Source organism: Rhinopithecus bieti, unplaced genomic scaffold, assembly GCF_001698545.2.
Source record: "Rhinopithecus bieti isolate Rb0 unplaced genomic scaffold, ASM169854v2 scaffold_11110, whole genome shotgun sequence".
NCBI classification, from domain to species: Eukaryota; Metazoa; Chordata; class Mammalia; order Primates; family Cercopithecidae; genus Rhinopithecus; species Rhinopithecus bieti.
Genome location: NW_016806890.1, coordinates 961044 through 980295, shown reverse-complemented (window position 1 = coordinate 980295; position 19252 = coordinate 961044). Strand labels below are relative to the sequence as shown.

General features: G+C 40.9%; 1 protein-coding gene across 7 annotated transcripts in view; it reads right to left on the bottom strand.

Moving 5' to 3' along the window:
- RIPOR2 (RHO family interacting cell polarization regulator 2) overlaps positions 1-19252 on the bottom strand; it is a 256335-nt gene that overhangs the window by 66693 nt on the left and 170390 nt on the right. For all 7 annotated transcript variants that reach the window (XM_017878522.1, XM_017878521.1, XM_017878527.1 and 4 more), the window contains 7 exons: positions 16492-16618; positions 14444-14599; positions 13682-13760; positions 11689-11712; positions 9891-9944; positions 6113-6262; positions 1747-1810 (listed from right to left, as the gene is read on the bottom strand). In XM_017878522.1, coding sequence (XP_017734011.1) covers positions 1747-1810; positions 6113-6262; positions 9891-9944; positions 11689-11712; positions 13682-13760; positions 14444-14599; positions 16492-16618 — 654 coding nt within the window. The remainder of the gene's footprint in view (positions 1-1746; positions 1811-6112; positions 6263-9890; positions 9945-11688; positions 11713-13681; positions 13761-14443; positions 14600-16491; positions 16619-19252) is intronic.

Here is a 19252-nt window from a genome sequence, read left to right as displayed (position 1 = left end):
CAGTACTTATTAATATTAGCAGCGATAGGCGATGTGCATGATTTGCATTACCGTTAGGCTGCGAGACTCTGCGACTGTGCTAGTCTGTGTGGGTGGCGTCTGAGTGTTGGGGGAAGTAGAGGGAAGGTTTTCTGCTAAACACTGATTCAGGGCAATTGTTTTCCAGAATCGATCAGGCTGCTGATAGAATCATCCTCCAAGTTAAAATAAAAATTCCAGGGCCCACCGTGGGACTATGGACCTGAGTGATTTTGGAACCACTGACTCAAGTGAGGACCCAAAAATGTAGAGAATGGACCTAAAAACTGGAAAAAAGCACAGATGCCAGACTCAGTAGCAAAGCAAGTGTTGAAATTTAACACTGAATATTAAACTGATTCCCTACCAGATCTGCTGGAAAAGAAGCATGCAGCCATTTGGGAAGCTGAGGGTCAAGGTCATTTTTATTCCAGGTATTCTCAGACAGGCTCTCACATGTCAGTGCCTAGTGCTTGACAGAATAATTTCCCTCCTGAGTTAGGTGATTCATTGGAAAATGAAGCCCTCCTATCGAGCCCTTTCAAAAAAAGTCTCCTTTCTTTACTCCCTTAATTGCAGAAAGTAGAAAGAGGGTGATTAAATCCCCATTAGCAACCCAGGGATCAAGCTGCTAAGAAACCTCAGAATTGCATAAGCACCAGCCCTCTTCGCTGTAGTCAAATGGGCCAAAACTCAGAAGAGAAATTGACTTGCTGTGATGGCCGCTCATTTGACAGCCATGCCTGGCCACTGAGCCGTAAATCTGACAACACCTGAGCAATGCTCTGTTTTCTAAAATCAGACTTCGTTTTTGTTCTGAAGATGCTGTGGTATAACTCAATCATATATCTAGTTTGGAACTTTCTGGAATAAATACCAGAAAGGCACTGGGAGGGGAAAATTTCTCTGTGGGTTTAACACCAAGATTTATAAAATTTCATAGTTAGTTTGCTAGAAACATGAGGAGCTAAAGGAATAATTTAAACATCACCACAAAGAAGCCAACAGACAAGCTAGAATGTGGGACATTCTGTACAATGGTTTCTACAGCGAGTCAAGAGTAGAAAAAAAAAAAAAGCGGGGGGTGGGGGGAGAGGTTTGTTTTAGATTAAAGGAAGTCTAAAAGATATACCTAACAACCAACTGTAATGCATGGACCTTGTTTGGATCCTAATTTGAACTAATCAAATGTACAAGGCATTTTTGAGACAACGGGGGAAATTTGCTAATGGAATGGGTTAATAACCAAGGCTTATTATTTTTGTTAGCTGTGAAAATGTGACAGTACTTGGCATCGTGGTTATGTAAGATAACAACCCCATGCTTTAAGAGATGCATACTGAAGTATATAGCCGCAGACTGACCTATCTGGGTTTTATTTCATCAAAGGACTTCTCTTTTATCAAAGGAAAAACAAAAGCAAAGAGTTGGAGCAAATGTGGCAAAATCTTGCTAATTATTACATCTAGGTGATGGGTTTATGGGGGGTTCATTATAATGTTCTCTCCACTTCTGTGTATGTTTGAGATTCTGTCATAATATTTTTGTGTGTGTAGGTAAGCCTCAGCATGAGAAGCATCAGTAAACTATCAAAAGTGGGGAGGGTTGAGAGTGGGTGGCACTGCGTCTTTGCAAGGAAAATAAAAATAGCATGGGCTCTCAAACTTTAAGGAGCTCTGCGCTCTGCAGAGATGGCTCCTTATTCTCTCTAAACAGGGAAAAGAATACCTTTCATCTTGATGGAGAATTCTCCCAGCAGATTCTCTAGCTCTGCTTCAATGGTGCACATATTCTGCAAAGAGGACAGGAGATGAGCATGAGAATTGGCCTTTTACCCAACAGCTCAAAGCACACGACATTTTAACAGGAGCACAACAACTGCATGAACAACAAGAAGCATTTACCTGTTTGCCCAACAGAGCACAGCCTATGAAACGTTGTTGACAAAATGTTTGATCTGAGTCTAAGCCTACCTTTTAGTGGCATAGAAGAGCAAGTCAGATTATATCAAAAATAGACAAATTCAGAATGTGGGGTAGTCTATAGGAATTAGCATGCATTCTACAAAAAGGCAGTATCATAGGGGAAAAAATTTCTAGATAAAGAGACTAGACAAACATAATCACCAAATGTAACATCTTAACCTTGATTACATTCTGATTTGAAAGTAAATCAATCAAAACAGTTACAAAAGACATTATTGATCCAAATAGGGAAAACTTGAAAATGGACAATATGTTATATAATTCTATAGGATGAAGGTCAATTTTCTTAGTTGTGGTAGTGGTATGTGGTTATGTAGGAAACGTAGATATTCCATAGGTTATTACAAGTAAGAGATCCCTGGCTTGATTTAGCCATTGTATTACATATTTCAGTGTATACATACTTCAAAACATCATGTTGTACACCATAAATATGTAACAGTTTTTACTTGCGAATTACAAATAAATTTTAAAAAGAGATCCAAGTTAAAATATTTATGGGGTGAAATGTCATCATGTCTATCACTTACTGTGAAATGACTTGACGGGGATGGAGGGGGATTTGATCATATGAGACAGAGGGAAAGCAAATATGGCCAAATATTACTGATGGGTAAATCTAAATAAAGGAATATGGTGTTCAATGTACTAGTCTTTCCATTTTCTATAGGTTTGAAATTTTCTGAATAAAATGTGGGGCCAAAAGAGCACAAGAGTTGAATTCTGCTCGAATGAGTAAGGTGGGCTTCCTGCTGCAATGCCACAGCACCCCAAAAATAATTTTTGGGTCTGACAATGGTTCCTCTCTTTGATGTTGAAGGAACAGGATAGAGAGAAGGAGTAACACCATCTGCACATGTGGTTAGCTACATAACTACCCTCACCCTACTTCCTCAATACCTGAGGACGTAAATAGAACAACTGCAGTTAGAAATGAAAAGGGAAAGTGCTGCGGCCACGGCAGTCCCAGGGAGGCCCTTCTGCTGCATGCGAGGCTTCCCAGTGTAAGCCTTACAATCTGGATGCTGCTGCTGCTATGCTAAGCAGCCGTCTCCATTGAAGCTTGATGCAGGGTGATGTCTGCAGGCTTCTTCCTCAGTTGCCAGCCTCCCACAAGGCTAGGGGTTTGAGGGTGGCCTCACTGACAAAAGCACAGCCAGCTTGATTAGTGCAGGCTGATATTGCTTCCATTTGAATTCTGTATGCTGAGGACCTCAGCCTAGAAGCTCTGATTCTTCTATGTTTCTTTGTTCTGCTCCAAATGATCACTCTCATGGGATGCAAAGAGAATGGCATTGCTTTTTCCCTTGTAAGCTCTCACTACCTGAACTAGCTAGCAAGGTTGGGGAAAACTTCCTGAAGTCTGAGCTCTGTGTAGCTTGAAAGTCTTGAAAACAAAGCCTCAGTATTATAAACCAATTTACTTCCTCAGAGTATTGGGCACCTCTGTGAAGAAACAGGTTCCAGAAATATCAACTACGCTCTCATGCATGTCAGGATTGCTACCAGTATCTCCGAAAAACTTGAGAGCAGCTAGGTTAAGACTTGAGGACATCCATGGTCAAAATTTCCCCCCCACCACCACCCGGCACCCCTCCACGCCCACAACCACTGATGAACATTGCTGCACACGCAAATGTACCTGAGCCACCTTGACCGCATTGTTAAATCCTCATTTTAAACCCGCATCATAATAAAATCCTGGCTTTTGTGGTTATGTGAGGATATATTTCTTTCTTGTTTTTGTGCTTTTTTGTTTTTTTGAGATAGAGTCTGGCTCTATCACCCAGGCTGGAGTATAATGGCGCCATCTCAGCTTACTGCAACCTCCGCCTCCCAGGTTCAAGCGATCCTTCTGCCTCAGCCTCCTGAGTAGCTGGGATTTCAGGGCACACCACCACACCTGGCTAATTTTTGTATTTTTAGTAGAGATGGGGTTCTGCTATGTTGGCCAGGCTGGTCTTGAACTCCTGACCTCAAGTGATCCTCCCACCTTGGCCTCCCAAAGTGCTGGGATTACAGGTATAAGCCACTACACCCGGCCGTGAGGATATAAACCCACCTGACACCAAATGTGGTATGAGGCTACAGAAGTCCTGGACTTCTTTCTTCTCTAAGGCAGTTTAAATTGCACTCTATGTCTTTGAATTTGTGAGCAAGGTCATGATGCCATGCCCTGACACTTCCTCAAGAGTGGCTGTGTCTGAAATGACCTGCAAATATGCCAAAACAGACAGTCCCTGCATGCTGCTGGTCAGTTATCAGCATTTGTCCTATAAACGTCCTCTATAATTGGAAACGGTTCTCCTGATTTCAGAGATCTGTAGAAATGGGGTCTCATGAACTAAGATTGCTTCTAGGCCAGGAATTTTCAATCTGCAGGTCTATAAAGTAGGATAGGGGAGGGTAGGAAGAGTCAGATCTTCATTTTCACTAACATTTAACTGAAATTAAACATGTTTAGGTATGATGAAGATAGAAAACGAGCCACAGCATACCTGTGGCTTTGACACATAGCCATACCTGTGACTTTGACACTGATAGAAATCACATACATGTTCATGTCCCATCATTTATTGCAGATAACTTTAAAAAAAATCATTTACACTTTTCATTACTTTGATGTTTCAGTAGTTATTAAAGCCACTACTAGATCTTATAATCTGATGTATTAATAAAGTAGCAGCATAGAACTATGTCACACATTTGGCTTTTGAAATATTTTGAAAACTGTACTGATGATATTGAAATAACTGTATTTCAATATATTTTCTTCCTTTCAATTCCTATGTATTTTATTTTATGCATTTAAAAAACATTATTCTAGGCCAGGCTCGGTGGCTCATGCCTGTAATCCCAGCACTTTGGGAGGCTGAGGCAGGCGGACCACCTGAGGTCAGGAGTTCGAGACCAGCCTGGCCAACATATAGTAAAACCCCATCTCTACTAAAAATACAAAAATTAACCGGGTGTGATGGCACATGCCTGTAGTCCCAGCTACTTGGGAAGCTGAGGCAGGAGAGCTAGTTGGGAAGCTGAGACAGGAGAATCACTTGAACCCAGGAGGTAGAGGTTGCAGTGAACCAAGATCGCACCACTGCACTCCAGCCTGCGCGACAGAGCAAGACTCCATCTCTCAAAAATAAATAAATAAATAAATAAATAAATAATTCTAAAGGAGGAAGTTAGGTAAAGAAGCTATGCTTTCAGTCAAATAAAGAGACACACTTGGTTTAGACAAGAGGCAACGTGGGAGTGTACACACAAAGGGATCCTACTGACAGTCATCCAAGCTGTCCCTCTGATTCCAGGGCTGAGACAGATGCTCAGCTCTGGGAATTGTCCAACAGACCCTCTACAGGCTGATGACTTCATTCATGAAATCTGATCTCTGAACAAAGACTCATGGGATAGTGAGGAGTGCTGCTTTAATAATTTAGTCATTTCATCAAACACATTGGTATTAGGTGACCCCAGGAGGAGTGAAGACTTCTCTACCTCTTCCAGAGAGCTGGAAACCAGGAAAGCACACTTCTGTTCGTGGTTCTTAATCTTGGCTCCTTTATGATAAAAATTTCTCACAATTAAAAAAAACATTGTAGGCAGAGTGTTACTGATATCCAACACTGACATCCAGTGTAGCTATCTGAACCATACGGTCTGCTCCACTTCCAGGGATAAAACTCGGCTCGATTTACACTAGAATATTTAGAAGTGTGTTTCAATGACACAAATCAGGGCAATGTGGCTTATGCATTCATTTTATTTTATTTTAGAGATGCGGTCTCACTCTGTCACCCAGGCTGAAGTGCAGTGGCGTGATCGTAACTCACTGCAGCCTCAAACTCCTGGGCTCAAGCAATGCTCTTGCCTCAGCCTCTTGAGTAACTAGGACTATAGGCATGTGCCACCACTCTCAGCTTATTCATTCATTTTAAGCAATTCCACCGATTGCCTTTCTTGCATACTTTTGAGGCTAACAGTAGAACCTATCTTTCTAGAGAAAGAATGAGGTTGTGGGTTGCTGTTTGCCTTGTTCTTGGCAATTACCAACAATTCACACCAGGCCAGTTGGGATTCGGCAACTTAAGCAGGTTAGTGGGTTATACCTCTGTGTACTCCTTGTAGCTCCGATTGATCTCTGATAGACTCTCCCGGGCAGCTTTGCTGGCAGGGGATGTTGCGAAGGCTTGCTTCATTTTGCTAGCACCATCCTGGAGGCGTCGCTGGATACAATAAGCTTCATAGAGTTCATCTACCTGCCAGAATCAAAACAGGAAACAGAAATAAATGTCAGGCTTGAAAGAAAATACATAGATCATTGTTACATGATTAATGTACTTTACATTTCTGACCTCTACAAAGAGAATCCTGTAGAAGTATTATCCTTTTAGATAGGGACCGATCACTTTTATTTTAGCCACTGTGATACATTTTGTCTCAAAACAGATTTTGCTCTAATCCTGTTTTCAAATTATGCAAAAGGGAAACACCTCTTTTGCATTGTTTGAGGCCATCATTGGAATTGTTTAAAATGACTCCTAGGTGACTTTGTGGGTCCATGGGTGGACTGTAAGTACTAAATAAGATGAGAGCCTTCTGTAAGTACTAAATTATTAAATAAGTATTAAATAATAAAAATAAGTAAGTATTAAATAAGACTGTAAGTAATAAATAAGGAAGATGAGAGCCTTCTGTTTATAGAACAAACACTGAAAGGGTTTATACAATTTCATACCAAGGTGAAAACTTGGTAGTATCCTAGGCTAATATCACTTTAAGAGGTAGTGTCACAATATTAGGATTTGTAATCCTGATATTTACATATCCAGACTTAGTATTTCATAAAGTAACTTGGGGATATATATTGAAGATAATTTTTGTGAAGTCTTGGCTCAACTGTAAAGAGAAAAAGTTATTCTTAAAATTAGGGTAAAACACAATTGTCAAAATATATCAAACTGAACACTTAAGAACTGAACTCTTTTTCATGTAAATTATATGACAATTACAAAAAAAAAATAAGTGGAAGCAATATAAATGAACTTTCTTTTGCTACACATCTATACTTATGCTTCTAAATAATAATAATATACCATTTTCAAATGACTATTGATTTTATACTCATATAAGCCTGATAATCAGCTAATTCTTCTAAGGCGGTGATTCTCAATCAACCCAAGGCAATTTTGACCACTGGCATCTAGTGGGTAGAGGCCAGGCATGCTGCTAAACATCCTATAATGCAGAGGACAGCTCCTGCAGGAGAGAATTATCTGCAAATGCCAGCAGTGCTAGGGTTGAAAAAAATGTTTTTTTTTTTTTGAGATGTGGTCTTGCTATGTTGCTCAGGCTGATTTCTAACTGCTGGGCTCAAGTGATCCTCTTGTTTCAACCTCTCAAGTAGCTGAGACTACAAGTGCACATCACTGTGCTTAGCTGGGAAAAAAAAAAAAACCTGTTCTAAAGTTATTCCTAATGATATTTATCTCTACAAGTCCGGTACTATCTTTAATTGACTGCAGTTATCTACAATAATTTTCAGGCAGAAAACAAACAACAATATCATCAGGCATTGTCAAAAGCAAATAAAACCTATTACTTTGGGGAGGCATACTTACCTAGCACTGTTTGAATTTTCAGTTCAGTATGAACTTTGTTTCTTCAAAAAGGAAGCTTAACTATAGATCCAGAAGGTGGAGATGCATATACTAGATTTCAGAGTTTAAGAGTCCCCTTTTGTTCTGAAGGCAAACTTTTGGCTGCTCACTCAAAAGCATTACTATAACCTGTCTGAGGAGTACAATTTTCCATAATTGCTTTGTCTACACAGATATCAATGACACTTAGCTTAGAATGCAAACATTAAGAGACTAAAAATTATTCTCTTGATTAAAGGATTCTTTGTTGCTATTTACTTCAACAATGCACTCAACTCCACTAAGAAGAATGCCCAAATTGAAAAGAATCATCTTTAATCTTCAGGGTCAATGGATTTATCTCTGATTAACAGGGAGATATAAGACTCAAGGAGTGTCCTATCTGCTGATGACATCTTTTGGTTGATGGTTGGCATACAGTGTGGTTTCCATGCTTTAAAGCTAAGCCTCATCTGGTGAGCTTGTTAAAATGCTGATGCCCAGGCCCCACTGTGAGGTGCTGATTCCATAGGTTAGGGCTGGGCCAGGAATTTGAAATTTTAAGTAAACATTGCAAATTGTTCTGATGTGGGAGATCCCCACAAAACTTTTAGAAACCCAAGTGCTAATATCTCTTCCAATGCAGGTCAGGCTATGTCACCCATGTGGTCTTCTGGGGAACGCCCCCTGCAACCCTTTTCCCTACTAGTGGGTACGCCAAAGTTTCTGAGCTTGTTATCCTTTCAATAAGGAGACAGTGCTCACAGGACCATTGGTATAGCCATAATGACTTAATCTATTACTTTGTGTAGCAAGAAAGTTTATTCTTTGTTTTTGCTTAAATATCAACCTATCCTAGCCAAATAGAATGAAACTTTTGGATAAAGTATACCTATGTAGTCACCTTAGCAGACAGCCATTTGTAGGCAAGCATTTATCTTACCTATGAGTCAGCAATGGCTCATTAAATAAACTGATTAATTGAATCATTCAATTACATATCATTTGTTAGGCATCTGGATATAAGATGTTGCAAACAGAAAGAGTACCACTGACCTTTGAAAACCATTAGGATTGTTGTATCTAACAAGCATGGATACAATATTGATAAATATACCCTTACTTCATACTGATAGTTTTCTTGCTGTTTTTTGAATTAAACAATAATAGGTCAAAGCTTGCCTGCCACATAAATAACTTCTGATGGATGTCATTGTTTTATTTATTGAGTTTCACAGAAATAGGAGCAATTTCAGATTTGCCTAGGTAGTAAATATCTTTCAAAGCAAGAATGTATGAAGGCAGTAGCATATACATGTGTATTCACACATACAAATCATCCTAGAATTTTAAACGGGAAAGGATTCTTAGGATCATGTAGATCAAATCTGTGCACCTCCCCAGCGCCACTTCACAGAGTGGAAAGCCAAGATTCACACAGATGACACAGCAAGTGAGTATGTGGCAGAGCTGGGACTAGAACCTAGGGCTTCTGACTCTTAGAGAGATCTGCTAAAATTCCCAGGCTTCCCACTTGGAAGAGAGGCTAATGGATATAGACAAACAGGAATTGATAATTGTGTGATTTAGCTGCCTCTAAAGGTAGATGTTTTCTAGCTGGCACCAGTAACTCCTGACAGTGCCCAGAACAAGGGGGTGATAGCCTCATTGTACCACCAGTGAACTATAGGGTTCAGGGCTGGGTGTGTGGGATACTGGCAAGCTAGTGCACATCTAGGGCAGAGGGGATAACACGGCACCTGAAAACCATGCTATATGAGGGAGAGTGGAAAGAACCAAGAGCTTGAGAGAGATTGAGGGAGGCGCTGAAACAGCGGTCTTTTGGTAGTTACAAGGCCTTCATGAAGAAGTTTATGGGGTACCAAGTGTTATGTGGAACCAGAGTGTAAAGTCAGGCAAAAATGAAGTTTTTTGTAGGGCTAGTTTGATTGATAGTTTAAGTACACTACACTGACGCTGGAAGTCCTCCACCGGGCACTGTGCCTGTTACTTAGCACTTAAATGTTTGTAGAACTGAGGTAGAGCCCAAACTGTGCCGGGTCATCAAGCCTTCCATTCTTATTGTTCCTCCATCTTTAGTGCCCACTTGAGGACTTAATTGCTAGTCAGCTTGGGAGTCAATTGGATAGGAAGTTCTCCATGCACTAGATACTACGCTCAGGCCAAAGGTGTACCTGATTAGCAACAGAACTGAAAAACAGGCAACGAGAACAGGAACTTCAATTACCTTACTAATGTGAAACTCCAGGCGTCTCATGTATCGTTCAATTGTTTTAATTTGCTGGAATTAAAAGAAGTTTGAGAAAGTACAGTCATTTATAGTTCATTTGACTCAGGCTTGTGAGAATATCTTTATTATATCATACTCAAAAGTACTAGAAAATCCAATATATTTCTCCTTTCCTTCCCCTTTCCTCCTATCTCTGATGCTATTTTAGAGGTTCGCGAATACCAATTTGGAATTTTTTTCTTATTTTGAGACAAAGTTTCGCTCTTGTTGCCCAGGCTAGAGCATAATGGCGTGTTCTCGGCTCACTGCAACCTCTGCCTCCTGGGTTCAAGCGATTCTCCTGCCTCAGCCTCTTGAGTAGCTGGCATTACAGGCACTCGCCACCACACCTGCCTAATTTTTGTATATTTAGTAGAGACGGGGTTTCTCCATGTTGACCAGGCAGGTCTTGAACTTCTGACCTCAGGTGATCCACCCACCTTGGCCTCCCAAAGTGCTGAGATTACAGACATGAGCCACTGTGCCTGGCCCTGGAAATTTATTTTTGTAATATTGAATAAATATTCTGAGATGTGAACTTGAATTAGTTATCGGAATCCTTGTGTTTAACATAAAGAAAGGCCAATCCAATGGAAGTCATTAGATTCTGACAGAACAGTATCATATTGGAGTATATTTAAATTTCTTCATAATAATATATTTTATCTTCTAAGATTGTTTTTCTTTTTTCCATTCACATTTTAGTGTCTCTGAAATTGGGGTGCATTTTACAATTGCTACTGGCAGACAGCTGCCTGTACAAGCTCAAAGATAATCATAGTTGTTCATGTGTTATCTCTTTGAGTTGTAATTATTATTATATGCATTTAATTTAATCGCCTTTTAAAATGTCTTCAAAAAGAATACACTATGATTCAGCGTTGAAATAAAATTATTGTGCACATAGGAAGGTATGGAGCAGCATCATATATAAATTTTTTTAAAAAGAAAGAAAGAAATCTGTGTCTAAATAGACCTAACAGTTTTCTTGATAACTATAAAATACAAATTTTAGGTGAAATGAAACAACTGTCAGATTTTAACTGGAATCCTTTTTTTCTCTTCATGGCACATGAAATAATGGTTCATTTTATAATCAACAATGACTTAGATTTGATGAAGTATAGTAATTTATATTCAGAGACAACACAGGTAAAGGCCTCCAAACGCTTGGGAAGTTCTTAAACTTATCAAAACACAAACTTATCAAAACACTACAACCCAGTGGCATTTTTATGGATGTAACCTTAAATACTTTATTTAATCTATAGATCACAGTACTTGTATTATCCTCATTAGACAAGAGTATGCATTTTTCCAGGATTCGAAAAACTGTCAGTTCTCTAGGATTTTACTGTCCCTAAGAGGGTCTCCCATTGACTTCTCAAGGATGCAGAGTTCTATTTTATTTTTTGAGACAGGGTTTTGCTCGCTCACCCAGGCTGGAGTGCAGTGGGTGCAATCATGGCTCACTGCAGCCTTGACCGCCTGGCTTCAGGTGATCCTCCCACCTCAGTCTCCTGGGTAGCTGGGACCACAGGCACACACCACCATGCCTGGATAATGTTTTATATTTCATCTTTTGGTAGAGATGGGATTTTGCCACATTGCCCAGGCAGGTCTCGAACTCCTAGGCTCAAGCGATCCACCCACCCCAGCCTCCCAAAGTGCTGGGATTACAGGTGTGAGCCACCGCGCCCAGCAAAGATGCAGAATTTTTTTCTTATTAGCACCCCAACACAGAATGGCAACTTACCTTGTCTAGGTCATACAGCACACCCTACAATAAAAAAAGGAGTATCTGCATTTAAACATCATCCTCCAAAAGGTTACCCATCTTAACAGAATGATTTAGCACACATTTCCACATTATCTGTGGAAATAATAATCAGCTCTACAAAATTCTACTGGATATTTTACATTTGCTTTAAAAGAATAAAAACGGGTTATTTTAAATACCAGTAAGAGTACATTTAAGAGCTGACATTGATTTACACTCTGTTTCTAGCATTGCATGCAGTCCTCCCTGCCCCTTGGGATCTTTAAAGTTTTCACTTGCTTTGAGCTCTCCTGTCCTACCTATTGAGGGGCATGGAAATTCACAGTCATTAAAAAAAATTTAAAATAAATGGTATGAATATAAAACATAGCAGTGGCGTATGTGTTAAAAAATACTTGCCTCGCTGTCTAAGCAAATAAAATTGATATTTAAGAAGAGTTCTCTCTTTTTTTTTTTGAGACAGAGTTTCGCTCTTGTTGCCCACGCTGGAGTGCAGTGGCATGATCTCGGCTCACCACAACCTCCGCCTTTCTGGTTCAAGTGATTCTCCCACCTCAGCCTCTCGAGTAGCTGGGATTACAGTGCCTGCCACCATGCCCAGCTAATTTTTGTATTTTTAGTAGAGACAGGGTCTCGCCATGTTGGCCAGGCTGGTCTTGAATTCCTGACCTCGGGTGATCCACCCGCCTCGGCCTCTCAAAGTGCTGGGGATTACAGGCGTGAGTCACCACGCCCGGCCTTAAGAAGAGTTCCTGAGGCTGTGATAAGCTTTTCTGAAATTGTTTTCAAAGCCAGCTCATTTCCTGTGTGCTCACAGTATCGTAGTATAATCAGTGCACTATCCTCGTATCCTCCAACTGAAGGATTTTTAAGGAACAGGAGGTCTTGGCAGAAGCCCCTGCATTCGTTCACCGTTGTTTTCCAGGAGGGACATTTGCAGCCACTGAGGATGGTCAAGGGCATTCACCAGCTCTGAAAGCCCTGACACAAGGGGTTCCACACAGATGCAGGCAATTTATATCCTAACATCAGTAGAACACAAAAATTGTTAACATTGATAAAGCCTTGAATCTCTACGCCTTTGAAAAGGACAACAGTATACATTTGAGCACATTTCCTATAAAAGAAAAAGACAGCAGCTATGACTGTCTAGCTGCACCCCCTAGGAATAAGTTGAGTTTTCTTGGACTGATTTCTTGAAACAGTAAGGTATAATATCTAGAGCTGAACAAAACCATTTAAAATAGTGTAGACATTAGAACCACCTCTTCAATCACACAAGTCCTCACAGATTCATTAGAAAAGAAGAAATTTGCAACATAACATGTACTTGATCTGGTCTAAGAACTCTAACTTCTCATGGTGGTTACACCTTTCAGCCTCTTTTCCCTCCCTGATTTTACAGATTATATTTTTTAAAAATTGGAGACAAAGTAAAAGTTCTAAATTCCAAATTCTTTATATTAATTTTTTATATTTTTTAAAAACAGAGACAGGGTCTCACTTTATTGCCCAGGCTGGGCTCGAACTCCTGGCCTCAAGCGTTCCTCCCGCCTTGGCTTCCCAAAGTGTTGGGATAACAGGCATGAGCTACCGTGCCTGGACCCAAATTCTGTATGTACTAACAATATGCTAGGAAAACTTCAACTTTTCATTTACTTATATTATTTGGGAGGGTGGTAGAGGACATTAAATTTTTTTTTCCTGATTATAAAGTTTCATGAAGATAGACATTTAAAAAAATGATCTCATAAACATGCTTGGAAAATACTGAAAAGTATTAAGTAGAACACATTAAGAAGAAAACACACCCTTCTTTTTCCTTCTAAGACATACTGGGGGGATGCAGATAGTACTCTGCCCCTTGGATCTCCTCTTCTTAAACATTCCTCCCCAGTCCCATCCAGTAAAAGAAGATATTTGGCTAAAAAGAACAGTGTTAACATCCTAATGACTGGATAGTACCTACCAGGCGAGAGTTTCTTTTCATGTCTTTTAACTGAGCTGTCAACTTGTCCAGCTCCGTCTGGTGAACCTCCAGATATTCACTGCAAAGATAAGACAAGATATAATCGTAATCTCTGTGCCTGTTAAGTGGAATCTGGTGCTGTTGCTGACTTTTCCTTCTCAAAGGGGATTAAAAATTGAACCTTGCTCTGTAGTTGGGGAGGAGGCTTTTTATTTTCCCAATCTTTCAACATTTTGAAAGCTCTAGCAGTGGCACTGGATACTATCCAGCTGGGAAAGTAGAAAAAGAGAAAAAGGCTGAAAGTCAAGAAAAGAAAAACCAATGGGGAGGCAAGGGGCAAGATGTCTGTAGAGTCAGCCCTGGCTCTGGCCTCACAGAATTCTATCTAGTCAAATAGAACAAATAGTGAATGTCCCACTGCACAGCAGGGAAGTCTTATTCTGGGTTCACAATCCCTGTAAGGTATCAGGGAGGTTTCAGAACTCTCCTTCAGCAATCTCTAGAATGGATATGTCTGTCCATCATTGTTTAAGTGAAACTCAATACGGCACAGGTTCCAGGTCTCCATCAATGTTATGAATATGACGTGGAATACCAACATATTTCCCATCTTTGGGACTTATGTCAGGCTTCCCTAATTGTGGTGCAAGAATAAAATACCTCCTACCGAAATAGACATATAAAAAATGATCTCATAAGACCAGCTTTTCTCTGACCCCTTGGTTCTTTCCTTAAAGTACATTATCAGGTTCAAGTTCTTACTCAAGTCCATTTTTCAAGGCCCTGTAGACTTCCTCCACCCTTTTAGGCTGAGGCTCTTTGGGGAGATTGTTGTTTTTGTGGCCTAAATTGTGCATTTTCTTCAGTTTGGCCTGAGGCTTCTTGAGAGCGGAGGAATTTTCAATGAAGGAGTTACACCTATAGAAAGAAAAAAAGAACAGAAGAAATTGTGAGGATTGGGCATCCAAAAGGATTTGACCAAAGAAAAATGTCTTCTATTATTTACTTATTTGTTTTAGAGACATTCTTCCTCTGTCATCCAGGCTGGAGTGTGGTGGTGTGATCACAGCTCACTGCAGCCTTGAACTCCCGGGCTCATGAACTCAAGCGATCCTCAGCCTCCCAAGTAGCATGTACCACCACACCCAGCTAAATAGTTGGTTGTTGTTTTTAAAGAGAGGGGGTCTCACTTTGGTGCCCAGGGTAAAGTGCAGTGGTGTGATCATAGCTCACTGCAGCCTTGAACTCCTGGGCTCAAGTGATCCTCCTCCTCAGCCTCCCAAGGAACTGGGACCACAGGCATGCACCAGCATGCCTGGCTAATTTTTTTTTTTTTTTTTGTAGAGATAGGGTCTGGCTTCAGGCAATCCTCCTGCTGTGGCCTCTCAAAGTGCTGGGATAATTTTTTAAAACTTTTTTTGTAGAGTGGGGTCTTGCTATGTGCTATGTTGCCCAGACTGGTCTTGATCTCTTGGCTTCCAGTAATCTCCAGCATTAGACTCTCAAAGTGCTGGGATTACAGGCATGAGCCACTGCGCCTGACCAATCTTGTGTTCACATTAGTGTCCTCTGCAGAAGGTAATGTTCCCAGATCTGAGCCATCCTGCATTTAGTTTCTTAGTATTGGATTTGTTAACTGCTGAAACCAGAAAGTTTTGTTGGGCAGAGGCTACCTAGAGTCAAAGTCTGGCCTCAGGGAATGTGTATTCTGAGTGAAAATGTATTGCTTTTCTAAAACGTCATAGGAAGCTAAGGGCAAAGAGCTCCAGGTGGACATAATTAACAGGCAGAAGGATATAATCCAACTAAAAAAATACATGTACTACGCAATTTTAGATACAAGTGTCTATGAAATTCAACGAGGATGTGAATAAATCCTTTTCGATAAGGGACCATAAGCATGACAAATAGCTAATTCTATATGACATTTAAAATACATGTAGCTTTTTTTTAAGTTTTATTTTTAGGAAGTACATTTACTGACTAGGTATAACATAACATTTCAGCATCTCTAGTAGTGTCAGGGATACAGTTTGCAGTGGTAAGATGGATATTTGATAACTTAAAACCAGAGTACTGATCTGATTAGGAGATGCAGAGGCTAGGCCACTCACTGACCCGGTTATCAGCAGGAAAGCCGAGATCTCTGAGGCCAGAAGCTGCCTACTGCACCCCTCCCAGGTTAGTTATTCATTACAATCCCTGCCATCACCGCGTGCACAATTGGGACAATACAGGTCAAACAAAGCACATAGGGCCCCTCAGAGGGCAAAGACCTTTATGATAACAGAAAAACTGAAGATAAACTTGGTTACCTGTTGCTTATTCACTATCTGTTCTTTCTTTCTTGAGTTCCCCTAAGTCCTGTTTCAGATGAGAGGAGATTCACGAAACTAGAAAGACTCACTCTGGCAACCCCTGTCTGAATGACACCTGCTCCCCAGAGTCAATCTGCAGAGGCATAGTCAGTATCCACTGCATGACTTTATAGCAAACATAGTCTCCAAAGTCTGAATGCAATGGAAAATGCGCTTCAAAAAGGGGTGGAAGTAGGGGTAGTGAGAGGTCTATGCATATATCACTGGTTTGTCCTAAATCCTTAGCCATCATCCTTGCAGGAGGAATTCTAAATGATAGAAAATAAACTATAGCACTTAATTTTTGGTACATCCTTTCCATAAAGAAGATTAAAATAGTGGGCAGAGGTGGGGGGAGGCTGATGACGCCAAATGCACACAGACCCTCTTCACAACATCAAAGTTCACTTCCTTGGCAAGCTGCACCCCGGGAGAGAACCACACAGTACTTGCCTGGATCGCCTTTCCTGGAGGCCGCTGAAACCCGCGAAGGACTGGCTTCTAATGATCCCATTGGGCCCTCCAGGCGAAAAAGACTGGGATCCTACCAACATGATTTCCGGGAGTCTGGTCGGTAGTCCTAGAAGACAGTGGAAAGATCATCACAATTTACAGGCAGGTTCAGACAGAAGATGCACTAAGCTTGTCAATAATGATAAAGGCTGTAAAGTAAGCCATGAGACTGTTAAGTGCTTGTGAGGTTCTTTATTATGGAGTGTCCTGAAGACAAAGGGCTCAACTCTCAAAAGAATAAAAAAGATACCTATCTACCTAGATGAAAATAAATATAGCCAGGTGCAGCAGCTCACGCTTGTAATCCCAGCACTTTGGGAGGCTGAGGCGGGTGGATCACCTGAGGTCAGGAGTTCCAGACCAGCCTGGCCAACCTGGTGAAACCCCGTCTCTACTAAAAATACAAAATTAGCCGGGCGTGGTGGCACATGCCTGTAATCCTAACTACTCGGGAGGCTGAGGCAGAAGAATGGCTTGAACCCGGAAGGTGAAGGTTGCAGTGAGCCCCACTACACTCCAGCCTGGGCAATAAGAGCAAAACTCTGTCTAAGAAAAAAAAAAGTAAATATAAATTATACATAACTACCAAACTGCCCATCACTCTAGGTTTCCTTCAAGATTTTTTTTTTAAACAAGGTTCAACCACACTCTCAAAAACATGAAAACTGTTGCGACATTAACCTCCATTCAACAATAAAAACACACAAATAGGCCAAGTCAAAGTTTCAGATAAATCATGCATCAAACTGAAAACACAGTCAAGTCTTAAGGCGGAATTCTACACCTAGGGGTCACAAGGCTACAACACTAGGTTTCTTTAGAGATGAACTTACTTAAACTAGCTCTCCCTTTCTATCTTTTAGAATATTCTGAAAGCTAAGATTGTGCCACTACTATGACAGTGCAAAGTAAGAAGGGTAAAGGGAGTGCTCACAAAAGAAATGATAATCTAGGTTAGATAAGAACACAAGGGCCAGGGGAAGGTAAGAGGAAAATACAGCAGAAAGCACACAACCTGTATTTCAGTCGTTTGCTTGGCTTTTGTGAGGACTTACCACAACAGACCAAGAAGCATCGTCAAAACACAACTTCAGCTGAACAGAAGCCCAGGGCTAGTTCCCCCAAAGGATGCCCCTGGAACTGTTAGGTAATTCTGTTCCTTTTAGATCAGGAGTCAAAGCACATACCATTGTCTTAGCAGGTGACTTCAATCCAGAGAGGGGGACAGGCCAGCAGGAAAAAGGGGAAAGAGTTACTGCCCAGACTGAAGACTCCAAAGTGGGCAGACACCAAATCGTAGGCAGAGTGTCGACAATTGCCTTTTAAAGACTCAATGAAAAAGAAAGAAAAGCTAAAAAACAACAGCAGCAGAACTCTCTGGTAGTACATCCAGATGTAATGGAAAGACCAATTTCACTAGACCTTCCTCAAAGCTGCGCGAAGCAGCTCAGCAAGGAAGGCAGTTTGAGCGAGTTACTTCCCCAGAGACAGAAGGACAAACAGACCCCTCCCCCATGCTGCTGCAGGTTTTTAAATCCCCTCCCTCCCTCTCCAGGAGAGAGCAGCCCTGGAGTTTGTATGCATTCTTGCAAGGTACAGGTGCTGACTCACTTGGCTACAGGTCTGGCAATTGGCTTGCTCTTTCATCTGGGTGAGATGCAAATCCCACACTAGCTGGGGAGGAGTAGCTTACATTTTAGGGCATTCTCCAGAATTTTAGAAGTAATGAAGAAGTATGTATGAGCAGTAAAAGTAATAAGTAGGGCACAAATGGTTAGACAAAATGCAGGTGCAGATAAGGTTCTCTCTGGTTACTTCTCCCCAGCCTCAAGGCTCAAAAAACTCCTAATTCTGTTATAAATAATTTTTTGATACCACAAGGAAATAGCATTCGAACATAAATTTAATTTTCTCAGCAAGGCAATTTTTACTTCTATAGAAGGGTGCAACTTGCGAATGGAGTAATGGTGAGAGCACACCTGGACAGGGGAGGGGCAGGAGTTCTTATTCCTGACACAGGGCCCTGCTGCTGTGTCATTTCCCTACTGGCTAGGGTTGGACTGCACAGTCTAAGCCAATTCTGATTGACTGTTTTAAAGAGAGTAGGGGTATGAGCCAGAGTGGTGGGGTGGGTAGTTTGGCAGGAGGGACGGTTAGGAACAGGTAACTAAAGGTGACTTAGGTCAGAGCAGGTGACCAGGGGTGACTCAAGTCAAACAGGTGACCAGGATGAGTCAGGACGGAGCAGGTGACCAGGGGAACAAATGTGAACTACTGATTAGAACTGGTGGTAAAGCTGTTTACTGAAACTAGGAGCAAGGAGAGAAAGAGAACCAGAAGGTTAAACTTTAAAATGGAGAATCAAAGAATAAGAGAGCTGAACACACTGAAAGACTGATTCTTCGAAGAGAAACTTGGGGTTCACTATATTTAACAATTCCTTTAAATACTTAATGAGGTTCTCCTCCGTGCACTCTGCTGGTTACTAAGAAATCTGTCTACATTTCTTTGAGGGGACCTTTCTTAGGTTCATAAAGCACGCCTGTGGTATCACTGTATACCATGCAAACTTCTAATAAACTATAGTGCTTTCTTGATATTTCTGTTCTTTCTGTACTCAATTTGACAACAAGCACCCACCTTAACGTCTCAATTTGGCAAATTTTAGTATTCTATCTTATTTTGTAAATTATTGTTCAAT